This window comes from Chlorocebus sabaeus, chromosome 17 (genome assembly GCF_047675955.1).
Source record: "Chlorocebus sabaeus isolate Y175 chromosome 17, mChlSab1.0.hap1, whole genome shotgun sequence".
Classification (NCBI taxonomy): domain Eukaryota; kingdom Metazoa; phylum Chordata; class Mammalia; order Primates; family Cercopithecidae; genus Chlorocebus; species Chlorocebus sabaeus.
In genome coordinates this window covers 24,065,835-24,091,534 of record NC_132920.1, presented here as the reverse complement: position 1 = coordinate 24,091,534, position 25,700 = coordinate 24,065,835, and the positions used below count along the sequence as shown (strand labels likewise).

The following is a 25,700-nucleotide window of genomic DNA, read 5'->3' as shown; positions in this document are numbered from 1 at the left end:
CTCTCTCTCTTTCTTTCTTTCTTTCTTTCTTTCTTTCTTTCTTTCTTTCTCTCTCTCTCTCTCTCTCTCTCTCTCTCTCTGATGGAGTATCACTCTGTCAACCAGGTTGGAGTGTAGTGGGGCGAACTCTGCTCACTGCAACCTCCACTCCGGGGTTTCACCGTGTTGGCCAGGCTGGTCTCGAACTCCTGACCTCAAGTAATATGCCCACCTCAGCCTCCCAAAGTGCTGGGATTACAGGTGTGAGCCACCGCACCCAGTCTTTGGCAGGCATTTTCAGTCTGAAGATTTTTGTATCCTATAGCTTTGGAAATTTTTTTTCTGTTGTTTTATCGATAACTTCTTCCCTATTATTGTTTTCTGCTATATTTTTCTCCTTGATTGAATTTGTATGTCTTTACCAATTGTCTCATATTTTTCATTTAAAAAATTTTTTAAATTTCCTTTTTAAAATGAGGAATTATTTTACTTTCCAGGAAATGCTTTCAACTTATTCTTTTAGTTATTTGTTATTTTGAACTACTTGATGTTCTTTTTCATAGTATTCTATTTTTATCCTATGGCTTTAATTTCTTCTTGAAGACTGATTAGATTCTTTTTAGAGTTCTGTGATTTCTGAAGTCCTTATGTTTCCCACTGAGTCTGTTATTCCCTGTGTATGTCCTCAGATGTCTGATGACTCAGGTTGTACTTTCATATGTAAGGATGAAAGACCAGGTTGTTTATTCAGGACTGCTGGAAACAATTCACTCTGCTCTTGACTAGGTGGGTTTAGCTGTTCCCTCAGTCTCTTGCTGGAATGAGAAGTATGACTGGCAGCTCTGTGTCAGTGGGCTAGACTCATTGGCTGGAAGATTTTGCTCTTAGATATAGAAATGGTGAGCTAGTCATCAGACTGGGTTTCTCCCACTCAAATGTTATATTGAGGGAAGCTTTGCTTTGGGGAACCCATATTCATACTCCAAACTTAGTCCTCCCTAGAAAATCCTTTTTTGTCTTACACACACACACACACACACACACACATACACACACGATATGCAAAAACATTAGTGCCCCTATTCATCATCCCCTTTATAGTGCCAGCACATTGCTTGGCTCTGAATAAAAATGCAATAATTGTTTTAAATAACCATATAATAGTATCACATAGGTTTTATGTATTTGCTTCTGAGGGTTCACCACTTATTAAGATATGTTCTCTGTACCCAAGCAGCTAGTAGTCATCTTCTAATGGAAGGAACAGATGTGTAAACAAATCACTATAATAGAGATAAGTGGGATAGAATGTGTTTCTACGAAGTGCTGAGTTTATTGAGGAAGAGACATTAAGTCTGAGTGTGTGTGTGTGAGTGTGTGTGTGTGTGAGTGTGTGAGTGTGTGTGTGTGTGTGTGTGAGTGAGAAAGGGTGAGAGAGAGAGAGAGATCAAGAAGAAGCTGCAGAGAAAAGGTGGCATTTCTAGAGACAGAAGAACATATTGGCATATTGGCAGAGCGTACAGCCTCTGGAGTCAGGCTGCTTGAATTCAAATCTTGTGTATGTCAGTTACTGATTATTCTTGGATGAGTTATCCTCTCTTTGCCTATTTCCTTTCCTGTAAAATGGGTGTATGATATTAGTCCTGACCTCATAGGGCTTTTTGAAAATTAAATGAATTGATACATATAAAAGGCTTTAATGATACCTCCCACACAATATATGTTAGTTATTATTATTACTGCTTTTATTTCTTGATGTGGCCTTGAATATTGAGTTCATAACCAGAGAATAGGCAGATGGTTATTCTCGGGAAAATAAGCATTGTGAGTGAAGGCATAGGAGCATGAAAGTGCAGGCACATTTAGAGAGGGGAGAGTGTTTGCATATGACTAGAATAAAACCATAATAAAACCAGAAAGGAGCTGGACAGATCCCAGGAGGCCTCGAGAGCCCGTGAAGGAGCTGCTTACACAGCCCTCTGTCATTGTATTCTGGCTGAGGTCCTGTTCACATAGTAACACTATTAATGGAGTTAGGGAATCTCTAACATATATAATTTCTAAAACCTCTGGGGACCCCTTTTAATAGGTGGCATGAGCTAAGTTGGGAACATTAAGAACTTATAGAAATATTTCTCTGAAGAAGACAAACAGGGAGGTGATAAGATTGAAAGCAAGAGCTCATTGGTCATATGTAAGAGGATTAGACTTCAAGGTAACTTTGAATTATGAAATCTTATCCAATGTGTGGAAGGTTTAGCAAGGCAGAGTTTGGAAAGACATGCGGATGGGTTTTCTACCCGTACGGAGCCATTATCAGATGTAGCAGCTCACTTGTGGGACAGTAGGCGTGGGATCACCGGAAGTGCCTAAGCAAACGCTGATGAGTGTTGACAAAGGGGTGAGGAAATGTCTGTCTGGGGTGAGCTCATATTAGCTAAGGTTTCTGTCAATCCAAGTGCCTGTGAGCACCGGACCTCTGGGCCCGAACCCATTTCTAAGTTTCTCCAGTTGCCATCTCAGCACTATAGGTATGTGGTTTCCCTTTGTTTTAGAAGTTTCAATACTGAAGGGACGGACTGGTTTAATGCAAGCAAGGAGGCTGGGATCAAGGTTCTAAGGCCATTCTCGTTTGCCATACAGTTGAGATGTCTGCCCAACCCATGCCAGAAAATATCTTTAAAAAATGCGTAGTCCACTGCTTCCCAGCCTCTGATTGTATACAGTCTGTGTTCTTTCCAAAGATCAAACTGTATTACCTAATCCGATTCAGCCACCTTTCTCTGCTCTACCACAATAACTCCCAATCCTTGCCTCATGGGCTGGGAGGGTCCTTACAAGTACCCACTTCCACAAAGCCTGGGCTGAACAGGAAAGACAGGGCATGCTGAATTGCTCTTTCAGACCCAGCTCCTACTTTATCTACCTCAGCTTCTTTTAGGCCTTCATCTGAGGAATAGAGCTGCTTTTTAAATAGTTGCTATTATGTCTGTACCTAGAAGTTCCCACCAGCCATAAGCTTTCATTCTGGAGGCTTTTACAAGTCAAGTCTCATCCTCAGAGATTCATTGGTACGCAAGACAGAAGCAAGCATGGAAAGCTTCAAACAATGTTGCCTTGAACAGATGCTTGGGGGTTTGCATAAGTCTTTAAAGAATAAAATTAAAATGGCATTTCCACAGGAAGATAGAGAACCTGAGGAAACTGGAATGATTTCTCCAAAATCTGGCCAATGGTCCTTGCTGAGGATACTGATTTGCCCTGTGTTTTATGCGGGACTGTGCAAAATAAACACTGTGCACAAAGAGTACTAATTGCTTCATTTATTCTTCCATTTAGCCGGGGAAACATCAGAGCTTATTTAGTCTCAGAATGGAAAATTACATGTTGGAGAGAAAATAACCACACTGAAGGAATGACAATGCAATTCAGGTTCCGCTCGTTCACATATTTTATTTATCCAGTGAAGGAAAAAAAAAAAAAAGGGCCCTAAGGTGGCACAACTTTAAGAAAATACCAAGGTCATATTTTCCATTTTCCTCAGTCTAATCTGAATCCACAAATTAAACAAAAGTGCAAGGGATGAGATGAATATCTTGCTGGAGAACAAAGCATCTTGTTTGAGTACGAAAACCCTTTTTAAGGTTAATATCTACCAAGGAGTTCCTTATATGAGGATGGCTTACTTTTGTTTTTATAAAAATATGACAGCATTGTATAAATTGCTGGGGTTGGATATTTAAGGGTAGATAGTGTGAAGGCTGCTGACTCAGTGACTTACCAGGAGTCTAATTCTGAAAGAAGCCCACCATGGGGAGAGCCACGAAAGCATCACAAACATCTGTTGGGGAGAGACTCGATGACACATGGCAAAAATGGAATCTCAGATGTTTGGGTAATAAGAGCCCAGACATATTGTGATCCAGGACTCCCATTATACAGAAGGGGAAAATTAGGAGTGAGAGGTTAAATAATTTCCCCAAGATCACACAGGTAGAAGGAACTAAAATTTCCTGGTTTCTAATTCAGTACTTTTGAACACTGCATAAGTAGACTCTCCTAAAATTAATGTTTTTTGTCAAGATTCTAAAGTTGGCAATTTTAGTTTTTTTAAAAAATTGGATAGCAAGATCCTGCCTCTAAAAAATTAAAAAAAAATATTAGCTGGGGGTGGTGACAGGCGCCTGTAGTCCCAACTACTTGGGAGGCTCAGGTGGGAGGATTGCTTGAGCCCAGGAGTTCAAGGCTGCAGTGCGCTATGATTTCACCACTGTACTCCAACCTGGGCAAAAGAACAGCACTTCATCTCAAAGGACAAAAAAATAGAGAAAACCAAAAGATTTGTGAATGCTGATAACTTTGTATCCAATGTCAGGAACCTCATGTCAAAATACGGTTAAAAAACTCATGTTCAGATCAAAATCAGAGAATTCCATGTTTCTGTGAACATACATGACAAAATCTTACACATAGTGAGACAGGAATGGAAGACAGCACCACGCAGAAAAGATTAGATAAACCAATATTAGAAAATAAAATGGACCACATTAACTGTTGGTGAGCTGGTCTAAACTCGTCGGCGATTTCGAATAACACGGAAAATAACACAAAGTCACGATCTATGAAAGAGAGTCCCGGGGAACTTCTGGTGACCAAGCACAAGGAAGCACCCATCTTAAGCAGCTGGATGCATGTGCACAGGCTTAGGCATGGCACCGACCTCCAGCAGAGCTGCCTGAACCGAGCAAGTGTGAGTCCACCCACTATGCTGCCCAGAGCTGAACACAGCTCTGGGGCAGTCAACGCCAAATCTTCTTTATCTTGAAAACTGGCCTGCTCCTTTTAACCATGGGCATAAATCAGACAAGAAGAACTGGGGTGGGAAAGGTTTCAGGTTGCCGATAGAGGCTGGACATTTTGAACCCTGGACAAAGTGACTGGAATCTTTGTTTCCCCTGGCCCTGGAGCTTTTGTAACCGGTTGGGTGTGGACTTTGATGTCTGCGATTCGTTCTTTAAACTTCTGCTGGAGGAATTTTTCTTCTTTGGAGTAGCTGTTTACAAACACTGACATCAGCAGGCACCCTGCCATGGACGTGCCTCCAATGCAGAAGAGAACAGCTCCTGCCAGCTTGTACATGTCCAGAGCACTGTTAAACCGGACAGCATGTGTGTCGACCACCACAAAATCGGCTTCGCCAAATGCTTCGATTTTGGGGGGCACAAGAAAGCCCACTGCCAGAACAGTCAATCCGAGGATCACAAAGACTGTACCTGAGATGAGTCCGACCTAGAGGTAGATAACGACAGAAGCAAGGTAGAGTGAGGAAGGTGCTTCTGCTCGCCCCTGAGCCCTCAAGGGCAGCACTTGTCTTGTTTCTTGAGAGAAGTGAATATTCCCAGTTACCCCAAATTTGCAGGAAACACCTACTTAATTTTCTGTTGAAAAAGGTGAAAGATGATCTTTCTAATTTTAATGCCAACCAAAAACTCCAGCATTCAGCCTTGATATATTATATATATTATATATATCTAAAAATATCTAAAAATATATATAATATATATTATATATATCTAAAAATATATATAATATATATATCTAAAAATATATATATCATATATAAATTATATATACATAAGTATCAATTTTTTAAAATTTGTACGATGTTTTGCAGTTGACAAAACCTTCTTTTGCTTCTTTTGCTTCTTTTGCTTACATTGTCTCGTTTGGTCTTGAGGAACAGAAAAGTAGCCCTGATATCCAGGAGCTGGCCTTACTCTGTCCCCTAGGCCTCGATGTTGTTAGAAGCTGGCTGGGAGCTCACAGCAAGGCGATGCTGTTCTGTTAGGCACCATCTCACAGAACATTAACACATGCTCATTCTGTGACCAAGATGAAGTGAGACGAAACAGTGTCCCTTCAAAACTTTGTCTAAGCACAAACAAAAACACTGTCCTTGTAAAAGCCACAAAATACCACATGACCCCCTCTCCTGGCTAATATGAATGACAGCTACTTCTTTACTCACGATCGCTTTAGTCTCATCTAGTCTGTCCTCTCTATACATAAGATTTATTAAGATATTCAATCATAGAATTGTCCCTAACAATCCAGAGTGAACTCTTGCTTCATTAGACCCTCCCCAAAATCTCTCAACCAGAGCCCACATCCTATAATACTATACTTCCTTTTCACACTGTCATACTGCAATGCTCCACAGTCCCCTATGGTGACATTCTTTCTCACTGTAATGAGTAATACATCCAACTTGTTCAACATGTAGGTGTGTTCCCGGTGGTTTTGGCTGGAGGACATGGACAGTCTTTGTAACTACTCACCTCTTTTCCAAGTAAGCAGAGAAGGAACCTTAACTGCCAGTTTACAGGTAAAGAAATGTAGCCTCAGAGAGGGGAAGTCATGGGCAAAAGATGGACAGCTAACAAGCTGCAGAGGCAGGGTTAGAAGCCACAGAGCTGATCCCCAGGCCAGTGCTCTCTCTCCTCTCACATGTAGCTATTTGGGCTGTGCTTGTACAGGTGCTAGGAAGTGTTCAGAATAGCAGATGGAGGTTAAACTGCATTAGCTCAAGTTCTAATGAAATGTAACATGCTAAAGATGGAAATGATGTACCATTTGGTGGTCGACGCTCACAGGTTTGGAATAAATAGACTCATGCTTGGATTCTACCACCACCACCTAGCACCTGAATCATAGAAGGAAGGTTACTTAAAAGCTCTTGTCATTAATTTCCCCATCTATAAAATGACAAATGCTCATAATACGTACCTCATAGAGGACTTGTGAGGACTAAATGAGATTATGCATAAAAACACTCAGCCTTGTATCTGGCAAAGTTATACATTGTAATAAATAGCTATTCTTCTTCTTATTTGGAAAGACACCCTTTGTAAAATTCTTATGCTACATTGGTAACAGTATTACAATCGCTCAGCACTTGGAATAAGGAATAGCTAACACCATTACTTTTTAAACACATTTTTCCTTTCCTCCTGTTCTTAATTGCTTTTAGTTAGAATAATGAGGTTAGGAAAATAACCAGATATATGACATGATTTAATCTTTAATATTTAAATTTTTGAGATAATACACTAATAAAGGTGGTTTGGCTAATAGGACAAAAACACATCCATGAATCTATCACCCTAGCAAAAAGGGGAAAAGGATAACAGATATTATTGAACATCTATTATGACCTGGGCTAATGCTAGATGTGTTTTTCATTTAATCCTCACAAGCATCTTATGAGAAGTAGGTATTTTTATTCCCATTTCACTGATAAGAAACTGAGGATTATAAGGTTAAAGAAGCATAGTTTAGCCAGGCATGGTGGCTCATGCCTGTAATCTTAGCACTTTGGGAGGCCAAGGTGGGCGGATCATCTGAGGTCAGGAGTTTGAGACTGAGAGGTGAAGCTAGCTGGGCTTCTGGGTCGGGTGGGGACTTGGAGAACTTTTCTGTCTAGCTAAAGGATTGTAAACACACCAATCAGTGCTCTGTCTAGCTAAAGGTTTGTAAACGCACCAATCAGCACTCTGTAAAAACAGACCAATCAGTGCTCTGTAAAATGAACCATCAGCAGGATGTGGGTGGGGTCAAATAAGGGAATAAAAACTGGCCACCTGCGCCAGCAGCAGCAACCTGCTAGGTTCCCCTTCCACACTGTGGAAGTTTTGTTCTTTCCCTTTCCACAATAAATCTTGCTGCTGCTCAGTTTGGGTCTACACTACCTTTATGAGCTGTAACATTCACTGCAAGGGTCTGCGGCTTCACTCCTGAAGTCAGCCAGACCAAGAATCCACTGGAAGGAACCAATTCCAGACACAAGACCAGCCTGACCAACATGGTCAAACCCTGTCTCTACTAAAAAATACAACATTAGCCGGGCATGGTGGTACATGCCTGTAATCCCAGCCACTCGGGAGTCTGAGGCAGGAGAATCACTTGAACCTGTGGGGGTGGAGGTTGCAGTGAGCCGAGATCCCACCATTATACTCCAGCCTGGGCAACAAGCGAAAGACTCCATCTCGGGGGAAAGAAAAAAAAAAAAAAAAAAAAAAAAAGCAAAAAAAGCATAGTTCATGGTCCTATAAATAGCAGGTGGTGTGACTAGTTCTAACCCAGATCTGTGTGATTCCTGCTACTCATGAGTTTTCTTCTACCCATAATACTTCACCATTACTATTTTGTATATTTCTTTCCATTATTTTTATTTGAACCTCAAAGGAGTTTTAGCTACCATATATGAACAATTTCCATTATCTCATATTGTAAGGAAACTGAAAAACAAAGAGAGTCAATAGGATGTCTTCATTTAAAAAAAAAAAAGCTGTTCTATATAAGACATGAGTACTACAGGAAAAATTGGGCTGTAAAATATAACATTTTAGATTGCTTTCTACATTTTTCTAAAAATCGTGGCAACTACATTTACTTTCCAAGACTAACCATTATTTATAACTTTTAGAAAATGACTCATATCAAAAACTTCTGAAGGTACAAGCAAAATTGATTTAAATATCCATGGTGACATTCTTCCTATGTCACTAAACTATCTCCTGACTGGAGAACTGACATAAATTCTCAAAAATTGAGGGTAGCCAAAAGTGATCTTAGTTTCTGAGATTCTGAAGAGCAAGTGAGACCAGTGTGTGTCTGTCTTGCCTCCCCACAGCTCCTATTCCAGCCTGACAATAAACCGTCCTGCCTGCCTAACTTAAACCAGCAGACTGCTGAACGCAGAGCCAGGTGATTTATTCGCAGAGGAGTCTGCTCCTCAGCTGAGCAGTGCTTTCGATGAAAATCCACTCCTGGACTATCACTCAGAAGCTAAAAGGCAAACCATGGCTTGCAGATGGCAGAATTCCTGCTCACTTGAAGAACTGGAACGTGACTGGCCTTTCTGAGCCTTCTCCCCTTTTCTATTGACATCAGAGAATCAGAGAGAGGCTCACCCTCTGTAGTGGGGAAGACAGCACAGTGAAGAGCTAAATTCAAAGGTTCTGAAGGTGCTCTCAATGCCAGTCTTGAATGAGAATCTCTGAGAGATGCACCCATTGGGGAATTCCAGACATGCTAAAGCATGGGAGGGAGGGTGTGGGATCATAGGTACGACGGGGTATGTCATGAGTAGGCTGCTTCTAACCCTCTCATAGAGGATATGGGAGGTGAGAAGAGCAGTTGGGATGCATCAGCTTAGTCTTGGTACCGTGCTGAGTACTGGAGAGGAGAAAAATTGAGGGAGTGATTCCATACAGTATCATAAAAATTGTCTCTGGACATAGTTCTAAGTCGAATTGGTCCGAGGTCTAACAGAAAGAGGGCTCCCAAATGGAAAGAGTCAAAAAAATTGCAACGCAGAGGTTGTTTAAGGTTCTGAGTAACCAAAGCAGCCTTGTTTATGGCCACACAGAAAAGCTGAAATGCTTTGGGAGGGTCCTCCTCAAGGCTCAGCAGAGCAGCCTGGGGCCTTGATGTGGTAAGGCCAATCCCAATGGTGACAGAGAAGGGCCTCTCCAGATGGTGACAAACTCCCGAAACAGCAGCGAGGACAGTTTTTGTGCTGTGACTTCCGATTCCACTCTTGGCTGTGGGAGGATGTGTGAAAACCCAGTTCCTGCTGCTGGAAAGGAAAATTGGAGAGGAAGGAGAACTTATTTTTGTATGCCAGAAATTCTGCTGGTGGGGGCTACAGGCCAGAGACTGCTGTTATTTTGACCAACATTCTTTCATTGTTTCCCAGTGAGCTGATGAGGCCTGAAAATGCATTTACTCCAATAGACAGAGCTGGCAGCAGTCGCGGCGCAGCTGTTCTGGCAGAGAGAAGGCAGGAATGACTGTTGGAAGCACGAACCTGCATGGCTGGGAAGAACAGCCTGGCGTGCGGGGAATGCTGGATGGAGCTCCATGTGCAAGGCGCCATCTGGGTTAGAGGTTATTTAGGGGAAGCGCTTCGAGAGCGAAGATGGGCTTTTTCTTCTGCATCAGCCCTGAGGGCTGTGCTGACCTCTTCAGAGCAGGAGCTGAGCTTCGAGCGGTGACGTCCGCCAGCGGCGGGGGCAGAGTATAGCTCACCTGTCCCTGCTTGTCTCAGCTTGACACTGAGCTGTATGAAGCAAGAACCGACGCCAGGTGATCGAGGTCCTTCCACAGCCTGAACTCACGGTCTTCTTAGACCCTTTCACCTGGGCAATGAAATCATATCAGCTCTTCCACCTGACAGAGATTCCTTCCTCCAGCGCATAAACACGTTCAACTGCCTCCATCTTCGAAAGCAGTTCTCCAGCTCTGCGTGCCTCTCTTCCTCCTCCTCGATGTCCTTTCTACCCTTGACAGCCATGCTCAGTCCTCCACGATTTCCTTAAACCTGCTTCTCTGAGGTTACAAAGGACCTCTTAATTGTCAAATCTAATGTCAAATCTAATTTCCTTTTTTAGCTCACTTAAATATTCTACATTCATTAATATTAAACACTTAAACTTTCTTGAAACCCTTCCCTGTGGTTATCTCTGACACACTCTCTCCTCTGTGTATCTCTGCTCCAGACAACTCACTCTCAACCTGCTTTGCTGGATGTTCTTCGTAAGTTCTTGGTGTTCCCCAGGATTCTACCCTTCCCCACCTTTTTTAGAGACAGGGTCACTCTCTGTCATTCAGGCTGGAGTGCAATGGTGCAATCATGGCTCATTGCAGCCTTGAACCCTTGGCCTAAAGCAATCATCCCTCCTTAGGCTCCTGAGTCCTCTGGGATTTTAGGCACACACCACCACGTCTGGTTCAGGAGTCTATCCTTGACCTCCATCTCTTCTTAATCACTATGTTCTCTTTAGCATTTAATCAGAAGCTGCAGTTTCAACTCCCACCTGTTACCAATGACTTCCAAACCTCCAACTCCAGCCTGGATCTCTGTCTTGAGCTCTAGACCATATTTCTGACAGCCAACAGGAAAATCTACAGAAAAAATGTCCCAAACACTCCTCAAACCCAAAAGAGCAAAAGTGGTGCCCTGTAACTTCCTTCCCAGTTTTTTCTATTTGTGTTCTTCCCATCCACCCATTCATGAAATTGTTCTTCATAGTCATAGTGGTGGATATTAAATCTTAGTCACTCTATCTCATAAAAATCTCTTGAATCTTTTCTGTCTTGTCCACTGCAGCCACTCTAATGGTGCAGGCCATTATTATGTCTTGCCTGGATCATTGCAACAGTGTCCTGGTGATCTCCATTGCTCCATCCTTCAAAGGCAACCTGAGAAATCTTTTATAAACAGAAATTATACCACCTGGCTTCTCTTCTTAGTAGTCTTCCACAGGACATTATGTCAAGTGAAATAAGCCAGGCACAGAAAGACAAATATTACATGATCTCACTTATATGTGGAATCTAACAAAGTTGAAATCATAGAAATAGAGAGGAACTGGAAAGGAGTGAGAGAGGGGATTGGGAAGATTTTGTTTAAAAGATACAAAATTTCGGTTAAGAGGAATCAATTCAAGAGACCTTATTGTACAACATGGTGACTATAGTCCATAACACTATTGTGTTCTTGAAAATTGCTGAAAAAATAGATTTTAAGTGTTCTTACCACAAAAAAGGATGTGAGGTAATGCATATATTAGTTTGATGTAGTCATGCCACAATATATATGTATTTCAAAACATGTTGTACATGACAAATATATACAATATTCATTTGCGATGTAAAAAGCAGAGTCTTCCACAGCTCCTCTCATCTCTAGTATAAAACGAACTTCTTAATATCTAGAAAAACTTTGAAGGAAAAAAACAAGGACTTAAGTTTAAACTCTGACTTAGCTTAAGAGGGGGACTGGAGAGGTTAGGGCAGATAGGAGGAGCTTAACCTGGGTCTTGAGAGGAAAGAGAGGGACCAGAGTCCCTTTCACAGTTAGTAAGGCTGTGGAGGAGGCGGTCTTGGTCTTGCCTTGCACCTGCACATCGCCATCAAATGCCTCCATGACATATCAACCTCTGACATAGGCTGATACAGGCTTCTGAGACAGGTCGAGGAGAAGGCAAGAAGATAACCCTCAGGTGAGGAGGGAGTGACGGGGGGTGAGAAGACTGCTCCCATTGGTTTGACACATGCATATGACACTGTTTGCTGCATGGATAATCAAGTGGCAACAGCCTTAGTCAAGGTCAAAGGCAAAGATACAAGAAAAAAAAATCCACCATAGCCTGATTGATTTGGGGGCAGCAGCAATGGGTGATGGGACGATGTTACATCAATTTTTGTAGATGGAATCAGTTGCAGGCAGTGGGATAAATTAGAAGTGGCTGAGTCAGTCATGCAGCAACCTAGGACCTCGGCTCATTTACTGTTGTGCTGGAGTCCTAGATGTATATCTTAACCTCAGAGAAAGTGTGTGGCACTCTGTGTATATGTGTGTGTGTGTGTGTGTGTGTGTGTGTGTGTGTGTGTGTTTATACCTGATTATGATATCCCACCTAGAAAAGCTTAGATTCAATATCTTGCCCCCTCACTATATTCAAGCTGAAAGGTTATGGAGAAATTTCTATTACGTGGTCTTTCAGAGTCTTCTGTGAACTGGCTCTTGTATGCATTCCCAGGTTCAACTCCTGACTCTTCTTCAACTTTTGGACATTTACCCCAGCCACAGGGAACTCTTTGCAGTCTCCTGAACATGCTGTACTCTCCCATGGCTCTTAGCTTTTGCAATACTTTTCTCTCTACTGGGATGCCCTGCTCCTGCTTGCTCACATGTGACCTCTTCTTGGAGCCATTTCTTCCCTAGCTGCATCAGATACCCACTCCACCCTACCCCTCAAACCCTGTGCTCCCAGTAAGTATTGTGCCTGCTTTAAGGGGAGCATTTAGCATATTGCATTATAACAATCTATGTACATGGCCACCTCCCCTATTTGACTGTGAACTCCTTCAGGTCAAGCGCTATATCTTATTCAGAGGTGAAGAAAAGATCTTCTTCATATTTGAAGAATATTTGTTCACCTCTGAAAAAGAAGATTTTATTCACATCAGAATCCCAGAGGCTGGTGCATGTTGGACAGCTACACATTTGAAGAAAGAGAGGAAGAATGATACTATGAAATAGATGTTATGCAGATGTATGCAATAAAGATTCTAACTCAGACCCATTTAATTCCAAGTTCTGTTCTCATTAAGTCTTGCCATGCTGCCCACTGCTGCTGCCTCAAGAGCAGAGTTCCACCAAAGCACTGTGAGCACAGCCCCCAGTGAGAGGCCGACATGACTCTTGCAACATTACAGTGGAAGCAGGGAAAGGAGAAGCCAGCAATTTGAACCACCTACAGATGCAATTTGAATGAAAGAAAAAAAAACATGAAAAAGAATCATAATAGAGACATGAGCATAGCTGGTGCCTTTTCCTGTGTTGGTACAAAGCACTTCAACCCAGGAACAGTTGGTTTATCCCTTGATAGAGGTGAGGTCTCTAAGACAGTGAATTCCTAGGTCAGTCAAGTTGACACTAGGTTTCTTGTGTTTTGTGGTTAAGATATACATCTAGGACTCCAGCACAACAGTAGATAAATATTTTTGGATTTTGTTTGTGCAAAATAGAAGGGAGAAAATAATGAAATCTGAATTCTGGGGCTGGTAATTCACTGTGAGTTCTTTGTTTTAAACCATAACTATGTTTTATTTGATGGGTTTATAGCTTCACAAATCACATAACAACTAGTGCTTTGGAGCTCCATGAACACTTACAATATTCTGTGTGTCAGTGGCATTTTAGGCTCTTGGCACAATAGATCTGTCAGGCAAATGCTTTTTTTTTTTTTTTTTTTGACAAATAGGGAAACAACCACCCACATATCCGGGTAAATACAAGATGCGCCAAGCTTGGCTGTGCATTTCATTGGCTAAAACCAGTAAAGATTCATCAGAGGTGAGATTTCTACAGGGCAAGGATGCTGTCTTGACCAGTTCTGATGCAGAGTATGTGACAACAATATGATGTTGAATTAACACAGGTCTTGGGTTATCCACGTTAACAACTGTGTTACCTAATACTTTATTTATTAACTATATTTCAACTTTTTTTCCATTTAAGAACTCAGTGCTTCATACAACAACCAGTAATAGTAGCTAATATAGCTAATGCTTATTAAGTACCTAGAAAGACAGTGTTAAGATCTTTGTAAATATTATCTCATTTAATTCTCATATCTTTTATGTGGTAGGTGCTATAAGTATCACCGTTAGAGGCCCCATAAGGCCAATTAATTTGCTCAGGGTTACAGAACAATTAAACAAAAGAGCTGGGATTTCAGCTCATGTAGTCTGAGGTTAGAATCCATGTTCATAATTATTACGCTATACTGTCTCTTGTTACACTATATGGCCAATAAGTTGCAAGTTTATATCAATGTCCATGTCAAAAAATTCTGGGATCTTTTGGGAGAAACAAAGATTAGGGAAGACCTTAGGCATTATCTAAAGTTCATCTTCTCAGTATCCCTTCCTGAAGCCTCTTCCTCTTCTTAGTTTCTAAATGTTGGAACGTCCCAATGTCCTCTTCTCTTCTATGTCCACACTCTTTTCCTGGATGATCTCAGAAATCCAGTGCCTTGTACAGATTCTATGTGTCAATAACTCCCAATCTATGAGCTGTAGATTGATATATTTAAATTGTCACTAGAGATCACTACTCAGATGTCTAATAGGCATAACCTTTAGCTAAATCTGACTACTTTTCACCATCTCCACTAATGCCACCAGAATCTTTTGCCTGGGTATTTAACACCCTCTAAATTAATCAACCTCTTCCAGTGGCTTCCCATGTCTCTGGAGGTAAAAACCCAAGACCTCACTATGGTGTACAAGGCTCTACATAAATCATCTGTGTCTTGTTATTTTTCTTAATTCATTGCCTGTCCCTTTCCTTACACCACTCCAACCAGATTGGAGACCTCTGGATCGTTTTCAAACACACCAAACTTGTTCCCATTTCAGAGCTTTTGGACCTACTATTTTCCCAGTCTAGGATGACCTTCAGCCAGGTCTGTTCCCTCAACTCATCCTGGTATTCATTAAGATGGCATCTCCTCTGAAAGCCTTCTACCATCAGCATATCCAAATACCAGTCTCCATCACCCCCTGTCATCCATAGCACTATCACTACCTAACGTTCTGTCATGTAGTTTCTTTTGTTTACAGCCTGTTTCCCATGATAGATTATAAGCGCCACAAGGGAAGTCACTTTTTCTTTTTCTGTTTACCACTTTAACCTCCAGCACTTTGAACCCTCTTGGCACAGAGTAGATGCTCACTAATTATCTGTTGAGGGACTAAATACGTTGTCTAATGAGATTCCTTCATTTGAGGAAGCTGGGGTCAGAAAGCCTTATGATCACACACTTGGTAGAGATGGAGCTGGTATACTGACCACTGTACTACATTTAATCATTAACTCTCTCTAAATACCTAATGATTTCTTTTTAATAATTGTTGCAACTTGTCAAATGACATTACCACACCTGTAAGGGAGGTTGAAAGAATATAATGTTTTGCCTATAATGTTTTCACTAATGCTTCAATTAGTGAATTTAGTGGCACATTATTAATGGTAGCAATAATAATAATTCATATGGCAATTGTACCTATTTATGTTTAACTTGCTCATCAATAATTGTGCTGTGTTTAGAGGCTTTCTTTGGCCCAAAGTTTAGATTCTTCTTTCCTAAGGTAAGAAAAATGCATTTAGTATCACCAAAAGTGATGCACACACAGAGAGTACTAAACCTCTCCATCCTCCACGGCTGCAGTATTAACCACTTCCAGTAATTTTTCCATTCCCTAAGTTAAACACATGCTCCTTCCTTACCTTCCAGAATACTGAGCTCCACCTGTTAGGTGATCTCTGGATCTGGAAATCATCCTCATACTCCCAGATTGAGGCGGTACAGTCCTCATAAAACTGGTGCAGGTAGGACCGGACTCCATAGCGCTGGTACCCGCCCTCAACTGCAGACTGTGCCTGCCTGGACCCACAGACGTTGCTGCAAGAACTCATCCTTCCCAGCTGGAATGACAACATCCACACGGATCAGCACCACCGGCTTTGGCCTCAGGATCAAAAGACATATGAAAGGTAAGAACCAGACTGAGTAATGTATGCCTAGTTGAACAATGCTCTTTTCATTACAGAAAAGGTACTTTTAAAGACCTGTCTTTCTTGACCGGGCGCGGTGGCTCACGCCTGTAATCCCAGCACTTTGGGAGGCCGAGGCGAGTGGATCACGAGGTGAGGAGATGGAGACCACCCTGGCTAACACGGTGAAACCCCGTCTCTACTAAAAAAAAAAAAAAAAAAAAAAAAATTAGCCGGGCATGGTGGCGGGCACCTGTAGTCCCAGCTACTCAGGAGGCTGAGGCAGGAGAATGGAGTGAACCCGGGAGGCGGAGCTTGCAGTGAGCTGAGATCGTGCCACTGCACTCCAGCCTGGGCGACAGAGCAAGACTCTGTCTCAAACAAAACAAAACAAAACAAAAAATAAAAACAAACAAAAAAAAACAATTAAAAAAAAACCAAACAACAACAACAAAAACCTGTCTTTTTATTATTATACTTTAAGTTCTAGGGTATATGTGCACAACGTGCAGGTTTGTTATATACATATACATGTGCCATGTTGGTATGCTGCACCCATTAAGTCGTCATTTACATTAGGTATGTCTCCTAATGCTATCCCTCCCCGCTCCCCCCACCCCACAACAGACCCTGGTGTGTGATGTTCCCCTTCCTGTGACAAAGTTTTCTCATTGTTCAATTCCCACCGATGAGTGAGAAAAACCTGTCTTTCCTATAAGCTGCTCTTCTTTTTTGTTTAATGCAAGATTACCCTAAATACTCAATGATCAGAACTGCATCTCCATAAATGAAATGATACACAACAGCACGACTCGCATAAATTAGGTACACCTTTAAGCATGAAGCATGCAAGAAATGGCAACAAAGAAGCTGAGATTTTTATTGCCTTGACAAGAAATCTTTAATCTCTTAGAATCCAGTTGTCTTTGCACTTACATGTTAAAGAATTGGGCAGGCATTCTCATTTGCTGAAGATGGAGTTTGCCTTAAACTGTCCTCTCAGATTTTTAACCCTGTTTCCTTGTGGAATCTACACGGCGTTACTCTTACTAGTTCAAAATTTTGCCTTCGGATCTCATGTATCTTCCTCCGACATTTTAACTAATTGTCAAGTTGTATGAAGTTTTATTAAAAAGCTGCTGAGCAACTATGCCTCATGCTTTATTAATCACAAATGGCTTGGCCAATAATTTACACCTCACTAACTCTAACACTGTATATTTTAGCCATTATTTGTGGATACATCTGCCCATGTGGGTGGCTAGACTGTAATGTGGAGAGTGGACACAGCCTTTTATTATTTTCCATGAAGTGTCTAATGTAAGTAAGAACTCAGAGAACTGTTATATAAAACTATGTCCTGGACAGGCTGCTTGGGGCTCTGCCTTTTTAAGATGGAAATTTCCACTGTATTTGATGTAAATGATACCCTTAGAGAGAGGCATTTACATGGATTTTGTTACTAATCATGGTTAAAAATAAAAAAGAAAGAATTACTGAGGGACAGTAATTTTGGTGAATAAGGGAATTGCCAGTTATCATCTCTACTTTCTGATCTCCGTATAAGCAAATAAATGTGAAATATGTGTTTGGATTTTTAAATTATCCTGTAGATAGATGAGAACACATAGACACAGGGAGGGGAACATTGCACACCTGTCAGGGGGTGGGGAGCAAGCAGAGTGAGAGCATTAGGACAAATACCTAATGCATGTGGGGCTTAAAACCTAGATGACGGGTTGATAGGTGCAGCAAACCACCATGGCACATGTATACCTATGTAACAAACCTCCACATTCTGCACATGTATCCTAGAACTTAAAGTATAATATAAAAAAGTGGAAATAATAAAACAAATATAAAACTCTGAAAGAACTCTTTAGTCCACAATATAACTGCCACACTATTGTTTGACTATAAATGAAGGTAGTTATTTTTGTGTTTTAAAATAAGTCAGACTTCTTCCAAAAAAATTATCCTGTAGATAGTTTTAGTTGTGTGGACATAGTCTATATCTGAAAAAGTGAGGAACAACATGGAAGGTTATTTTTCTATTAAACCAGGTTTTCTCAGAGCTTGTGCTGTAATCCAGGCCAACAGAGGCATATTAAATGTTTCCAGTTACTTATCAAGCAACCAGCTTGTAATGTTTATCTACAAAAGAAAAATATCGATCTACAATCCCATCAAATGCCTATATATGGCCACTTAGTTTGATTGGATAGAATTATGGGGCTAAAATCAAAGTGGGAACCAGGGATAGTCAGCAATTCCTTGTCCAGTGGGCACAAAGTAAACCCATTAGAACATCTTTAAATATGTGCTCTTAGCTACAAATGAGTTTTGGTTAAAAGTGTAGTCAAATCGAGGAAAACATGGCTCTGGCCTTAGAAAAATGGTGCTATTAATGATGACCAATAACCTCATCTTTTTAGCTGTTGATCAATGGAAACCAACTAACTGTTAGCTCCTGTGCTTTTTTTCTGTTTCAGGTATAGCTACCATCTAAAGAAATCACCCAGGGAAAGAGTGCAGGGAGGCAAGAGTCTACACACCCACACCCACACACACCCACACACACACAAACACATTTGCTTTAAAACATTTAGAAAGATATGATTTCATGAGAAGTCAAGATTTTTAGAACGTTCTTTGCCTGAATCGAGCAGCAAAATCTGGCAGATCAAAAGAATATTAACCAAGTTTTAACATTTTAAGCCCTAGGATGATCTCTTCAGTACCTTCTGTTTAATGCTTATACAATGAAGATGGTTAATAAGAACCTGTTACCATCGGTATATAAGTGGTATAATTTTAAAGGCATTTTCCTTTAAGGCATTCTAATGCAAATTTCAGTCCAGGGGAGATGGGATTGGTGTTACTAACTCTGCTTTGTCAACTAGGAAACTGAGGCATAGAAAAATCATCTACTAAAGGTTATACCATGAGTCAGGGAACAGATGAAAGATGACAATTAATACAAGAAGCAGGAGTATGGACTGAATCATATACTTGCATAGTCAGAACCACCTCCTCTAAATATATATTTTCAGATTTTCTATAAAGCATCAGAGACTTTAACATGAAAAAGGGACAAAAATAGATATGATAGGAATAAAAAAATCCCTCATAGCAACAGTAAGAGTTATGTTTCCTTAGATGCTGAAGTTGTTCTTTCTCAGGATTGAGCTTTGATGCAGAGAAGGACTGTATGATATATTATAGCCATTCCCTGCACAGTTTGCTTCCGGCACACTAGGTTAAATGTTTCTGCTTTGTAAGATGAGACCCAGTTGTCCAACTTTGTAAAAAGCAATATGGGTAAAATCGTAAAAGAGATAGAAAGTGTCATAAAACAAATGTTTTTGAGCCTGAATGATGGAACGCTCTACTTGAAGTCATGGATTTTTAGCTATGTTAGCTACATTCCAGAAAAAGAATTCCAAAGCGCCTTCTCCCCCAGGGGCACAAAACATGAACAAGAACATGGCCTGTTTTGTACTACATACACAGAGCAGAGAATGGACTCTATTGCCAGTTTTTGATTTGCAACTTACTGGTCTATGGTTTCATCATCCTTAAAGTAAGTGGGTTGGATCAGATTAATCTCTAATTTCTTCCAGATGTAGTTTTTCAGGATTTTTTGTCTGTCTCAACAGAATGATTCTATCATTTTCTATTGAACAAACAACTAGGTTTACTGATTTGCCACCTCCTTCCATATCCTCACTGACAGCTCAAATTCTTACTTTGTACTAGTATGTATGCAGCTTCCATTTAAAAAGGGCATATAACTAGTTAGGTTAGTTACTTGCTACTAGGTAGACTAAATGTTTGTATGTTGTTTGTTTAGCAAGTTAATGCATTATCGTATATGTTGCCTAAAATAGGTCTGAGAGGTATCACACATCTTCCCAAACATGCAACTACCTGGAATTCACTCCTAGAGGAGAATGACTTGGAAGAACATGAATTTTAAAATATAACATGTTAGAGTGATGGTTTTAGACCTACAAAATCTCAACAGAGAGTTATACATCTCCTAGGGAAGTCAATAACTTTTTGTCCCAAATCTGAGAATGTTACAGTTATTTGGAATCTCATTTGATTGATGGACACTTCTGGTATTATAAAAAAAGATATGTGAGGTCACTTCATAAAGTCACTTTAAAGACTAGGCAGTTATTAAATTACATACAACAAACTGGAATTGAGACAGAAACAGAAGCTATGTGCGAAGACTTCTTACTTTGGTTCAGTATTTACTTAAAGATCAAGGTTTCATAAGAATTCTGATGTCTATATTTCAGTAGCTATAGTAGCAACAACAAAAAGGTTTAATCTATGACTGTTGTTAATGAAAATATTTTAGAGAGCCTTTTTTTATTCACAGAAAGCTTTAATATCACAGGAGGTACATGGATAGAGGGGATGAGTAAACACACTCTTTAGTGTTGTATTTAAATCAATCCACATTTGTCTTCATTCTGTAAACACGCTGATAGAGCCTGTTGCATCCTCCCTGCCAGCATGGCCATGGTGATGGGGCACAAGCAACTTTTATGTGTGATCGTTTTGTTATCTATGAAGAGAGAGTTGTTTTTATTCTCTCTGAAGGATACTCTACTTGCTGATAAATGAGGATCCATCCATGGATTTCTTGTTTTTATAATCTGTCCATAGCAACTGTCTCAATTGCATGCACTGTTATACATTAAATGAACATTCAATTCTTACCAACTCAGCACACCTATTGTAACCCAGAGACCAGTGGAGGGAAAAAATTTTGCTGCCACTCCCTAGCAAATTCTTCTGAGAGGCTTTCTATAATCAATATATCTAAATATCAGGCTTCCATCACTTTCTATCCCCTTGTCTAGGTTTGTTTCTCTTCCTAGCACTTGTTACTATCTGATATTCTATGTGTGGTTTATTTACTTATGGTCTGATAGACCATATACATGATAGAGTGTAAGCGACATGTGGGCAGGGACTTTTTCTGTACTGTTGACTGCTTTAATCTCCAGTACTTTGAAACTTCCTGCAGAGTTCTACGTGGGTTGGTAGGGATGAAGGCCTGAGTAGTCCTCCATTTTTCATCCTCCCCTTCCTTCAGTGTTTTTAAAGCACTACGTGCCTGGCACCTGTGAGTTAGATAATAGTTATGAAGATGAGTGGGGCCAGGTCTGCCCTCCATGAACTCTTGGGTCACAAGGAGACACACTTATGAAGCAATAAACATAACAAAATGGGCATCATCAAGAGGTATTTACAACAGAAGGGAGTACAAATGCTGAGAATCCCTTGAATAATTCCTGTATTAGGGAAACAAAGTCAGGCATGTGCTGTTATGATATCACTATGTGTGCCAATAGACTGTAGTATCAATGTGCTGGAAATTTAAATTTCAGTCTAATATTTGAAGTTAATTTTTATTTTCCTCTATAAATGTTCATAGCCTTGAAGTAGAAATAAATCTTTATGCCTCATGAAACTCTAAGAACATTACAGATGTTATATTCTTTGTCTTCATGGTCTCCTTGAGAGAAGAGAGGCAGCAAATTGAGGCACAAAAAGAATGAGTGTTTTCCTGTGACACTATGTGTGAGTCAGTTGTGAGGCCAGGCATAGGCCCTGTTCTATTTATTTTCTTTGAAATATCATTCAATTTTTCATGCTGCTTTTCTCTCCCATAAAATGATTCTGAGACAATGAGACTGAGGTTCCCATTATAGCCACTTTTCCACAGGGCTAGTGCTGCAAAAGACAAAGTACAGGCACGTAGACAATTTAGACCACTTATTCAACACCAAGCCAAAAGGTCAGTTCCTTAAAAGATTTAGTCAGACTCATAGGGGATACAGGAAGGCATGAAAGCCTGCTAACAGCTTTTTCACCTTTAAATCAGGCATTCTGAAATTATATAAGCATGGTCTTAAAACCTGAACTGTGTTCCTACCAATGGATTATTTCAGAGATATTTTATTTTTCTGAAACAGTGGTAGAGATTGTGGCCTTATACTGAGTTATAAAAATACCTTCAAAGTCAGTGGACACATAACCACTTTTATAATTTTTAAAAAGGAGTAACAATGTAAGATTATCTTACTTGTTATCATTTACTTTAATTCTTCAAGATTTATTTTTTAGAAGGGTACATAAAATCCAAAGCCAAAATGAGAAAAAAAGAACCCATATTCTCTTTTAATGTCTTCTTTATCTACATGCAGACACAGGGTGCTTATGAATCTACATGTGATAGGGTTTGAGTCCTACCTTTGAAGTCCTCTTTTTCTTCTTCTTCTTGTTTACTCCTTGATCTTTCTTTTTAATGGCACATTCTTCAATCCTATTTAAGAAAAAAGTCTCTGCAGAATGTAATCCAGATCAAAATTTAAATTTCATAAGCCATTCATATAACTTATAAAGAATCATTTTAATGTTGACAAAAGCATTGACAAAGAACTTCATGTTTAAGAATTGAGATAACTTTCTAAAAAATAAAAGCTAAACTATATTTTAGAACTTTTCAATGGGTTCTCATAATAATTTATAAAGTGAATGAGATGACATAAAAGGGCTTTGTAAATTATAACACACTGTACATGTGCTATTCTCATTTTGATATAACTATATTCCATGTTTTTAATAATGCCAACTAGACTGATCCATTTCTGTTTTACAAATTCTAAATTTAAAAAAGTGACTTGCTTCCTAGATACTTCAGAATTGATCTTTTCTGGTGCTTGGTCTTATAATGTAAAATATATGAGTCCTATAATCACTATATTTTCTGATATGTTTACATGCATTTTACACTTTGTAAGCCTCTTTGGATGATTTACTTATTAGGTTGAGTTGTACTCCTATATCCGTTTTCTTCCTATCATGATCATTTTGCTTTCCAGCTGCCTAAGAAAAGCAGGTGCCCATGTAAAATTTGATTAAAAAGCCATTGCCAACTCTAAGGCTATTGGTTTCCTACATTACTCTAGTTATGTGAAATAAGATAATATCTGGGGCCATATTTTTAAGGGATCATTAAGAATTCTTTCTGATGAACAGGTCCCCATTTGTTTGCAGGAGAACCTGAAGACTTGAGGTGAGTATGCCTAGCTGAGGCCTGATAAACTGTTTTCAGCATTTCTAGGGTCAGCCTATATGGACCAAAGCCAAATCTTCAAGACCCATTTACTTTCCCCCAAATTTTGTGAGTGGTGTGTGAGCAGATTTGGGGATAAAAGTAAATTATATTAGCCTCCTGGATCTGGATAAGCAAAGGAAAACAAGCCAATCATAATTCACTACATTCTCCCCTTCTCCCTCCCCCAAGAGCTGCCCTCCACCCCCATCTGTATCTCTTTCTTTCCTGTCTCTCTCTGCCTCTCGGAATTACATTTCTCTTCTTTTTATCTGTCACCTTCTCCATTTTCTCTGAAGATTCCACACATGCCCTTCACCAAAGGCTGGCCTGATGTGGAGCCCCCAGGAGCTCTCCAAGGTCCTGAAAACATTTCTGTTACAGCGCCAGAAACCAATCAAGCAAACAGCTGTTAAATTCCAGTTCTGTTTTCTTTTTGGCCTCCAGACTCTGTCTGACCCCCCACCCTAATGTTCCTTTCTAACAACACAAAGAAGTAGGTCCTGAGATCACACCAAAACATTGAAACATCTTCAGACGTGGCACAGGAGTGGGGAGGGCCAGTGGGGGCTCAATTCAGCCTGAAAAATAAATCAAACCAACTTTGCAAACTCTTAATACATATATTTGACTCTTTCCTAATACACAACTTTTCTTATCTTATGGAAAGGAAACTCTCAAGTTTTTAGCTGTACGCCCCTCCTGCCCCCCAGCCCCCCAAATTCTTACATAACGCAAAGCACAAACCACCAAAGCATGGAGCTGGCTCTTCCTCATTTGTATGTCTTCACCGATTTTAATACGCGTGTTTTTTTGTGGAGATTGGTGCACATATAATAAACGTGAATGAAGGAGGGAGGGAGCGAGAGAAAGAACATTTATGCATGAAGAAGGAGGAAGGAAAGAGAGAAAGGGAGGAGAGGGAGAACTGGAGAAAGACATTTGGAGCATAGAAAGCCGCCATCCCTGGACTCCGCGTGGCTTTACCTGCCCCCTCCGATCCCCTGACCCGTGGAGCAAGTGCAGCCAGCCTAGCCGCAGATCTCTCGCTGGGGTCCCATCACCGCCGCCGCCGCCGCCGCCGCCGCTCCGCCTGGTAGAGCTCAGCCCGCGCCTGATTGACAGCCGGGAGTCCCGCGTGCCCGCGCACCCGAGGCCCGCGCAGCCGACGCCGCCGCCTCCAAAGGGGCCGGGTTCCAGCTTTCCGAGAGCGGCGAGTGGGCGGGGCCGAGCGGTCTGGCGCGCCAGGCCCGTTCCTGCCTGCACAGCGAGGCTGGTGCTTCTGTTAGGGCAGCTGGCAGGGCCTCTGGAAGTCTGGTCACTGGGCCCTTCCGAGGCTCCCCAGGACGGGCACCTTCTCTGCCTTTGTGCTTCTTCAATGCTTTCTTCTGCCCAGACCATATTTTGGTCGTAGAAGACTGGTTCAATATACAGTTACGCATTGCGTTATGATGGGTATGGGATGCTCTGAGAAATACGTGGTTAGGCGATTTCATTCTGCTAACATCATAGAGTGTACCTTCCCAAACCAAGGTGGTTCAGCCTACTACACACCTAGCTATATGGTAGAGCCTATTGCTTCTAGGCTACAGACCTGTACAGCATGTTACCCTGCTGAACACTGTTGGCAATTGGAAAACAATAGTAAGAATTTGTGTCTAAACATAGAAAAGGTACAGTAAAAATACCGTATTCTAATCTTATGGAACCACCGTCATACACAGAATCTGTCGTTGACCCCAACATCAGTGAGCAGTGCATGACTGTACATATTTTTAAAAGGAGTGGAGAGGCAGATGGTCGTGATGTGTGTTTCTTCCACTGCCACCCTATTACAGATGTTTTCTGTCTCTGATGAGACACAAGGTGAAGAGCTTCTCTCTGCTGTCAGAGCACTGCCCAAATGAAGAACCTTCTCACCTCTTTCAGTATTGTGTAGTTTCAATCCTCACTCTTTCCCTTACTGCACCGTTAGGAAGTCCAAATGGGTTTGATGAAAGAAAAATGAAGAAAATAAATTAAATTATGACATTGAAAAAAAAGCACAAATGCATAAAGGCAAGAACACATCAGAAAATTACCTGCGATTGCCTTAGAAAATGTGCACAGGTATGGGCAAGTTAGTATATAAATACAATAAACTCTGCTTCAGGAGACTTTCTGCAGACCTCTCGTAAGTGGCATTTAATGAGAGTAATTACTAAAATAGTTAACATTTGCATGGCTATACTACACATAATAATAATAATAACTAACATTTACATAGTGCTGACTATATGCCAGGTGTTAAGTACATTATATATATATTAATTATATACATATTATATCATTTAATCCTCACAGCAACCTTATGTGGTGGGCATTCTCTGATCCAGATTTTACAGATGAAGAGGCTGAGGTACAGAAAAGTGACACACACCCATGGTGATACAGACTCACAATTACTTG

General features: G+C 40.7%; 1 protein-coding gene across 5 annotated transcripts; it reads right to left on the bottom strand.

Moving 5' to 3' along the window:
• Positions 1-3,287: 3,287 nt before the first annotated feature.
• NRSN1 (neurensin 1) lies at positions 3,288-24,431 on the bottom strand. Of its 5 annotated transcripts, none has more exons than XM_038005747.2 (4): positions 24,240-24,429; positions 22,388-22,479; positions 15,845-16,042; positions 3,288-5,268 (listed from the first exon to the last, which is right to left on the bottom strand). In XM_038005747.2, the coding sequence occupies exons 3-4, from the start codon at positions 16,031-16,033 to the stop codon at positions 4,870-4,872; spliced, it is 588 nt and encodes a 195-aa protein (XP_037861675.2). In that variant the 5' UTR covers positions 16,034-16,042; positions 22,388-22,479; positions 24,240-24,429; the 3' UTR covers positions 3,288-4,869. The 5 variants fall into 5 exon arrangements, with proteins under 5 accessions (XP_037861675.2, XP_007971754.3, XP_072861789.1 ...); XM_007973563.3 differs by having other exon boundaries at positions 22,388-22,460; XM_073005687.1 differs by having other exon boundaries at positions 3,303-5,268; positions 15,845-16,086; positions 24,240-24,431.
• Between the last annotated feature and the right edge of the window lie 1,269 nt (positions 24,432-25,700).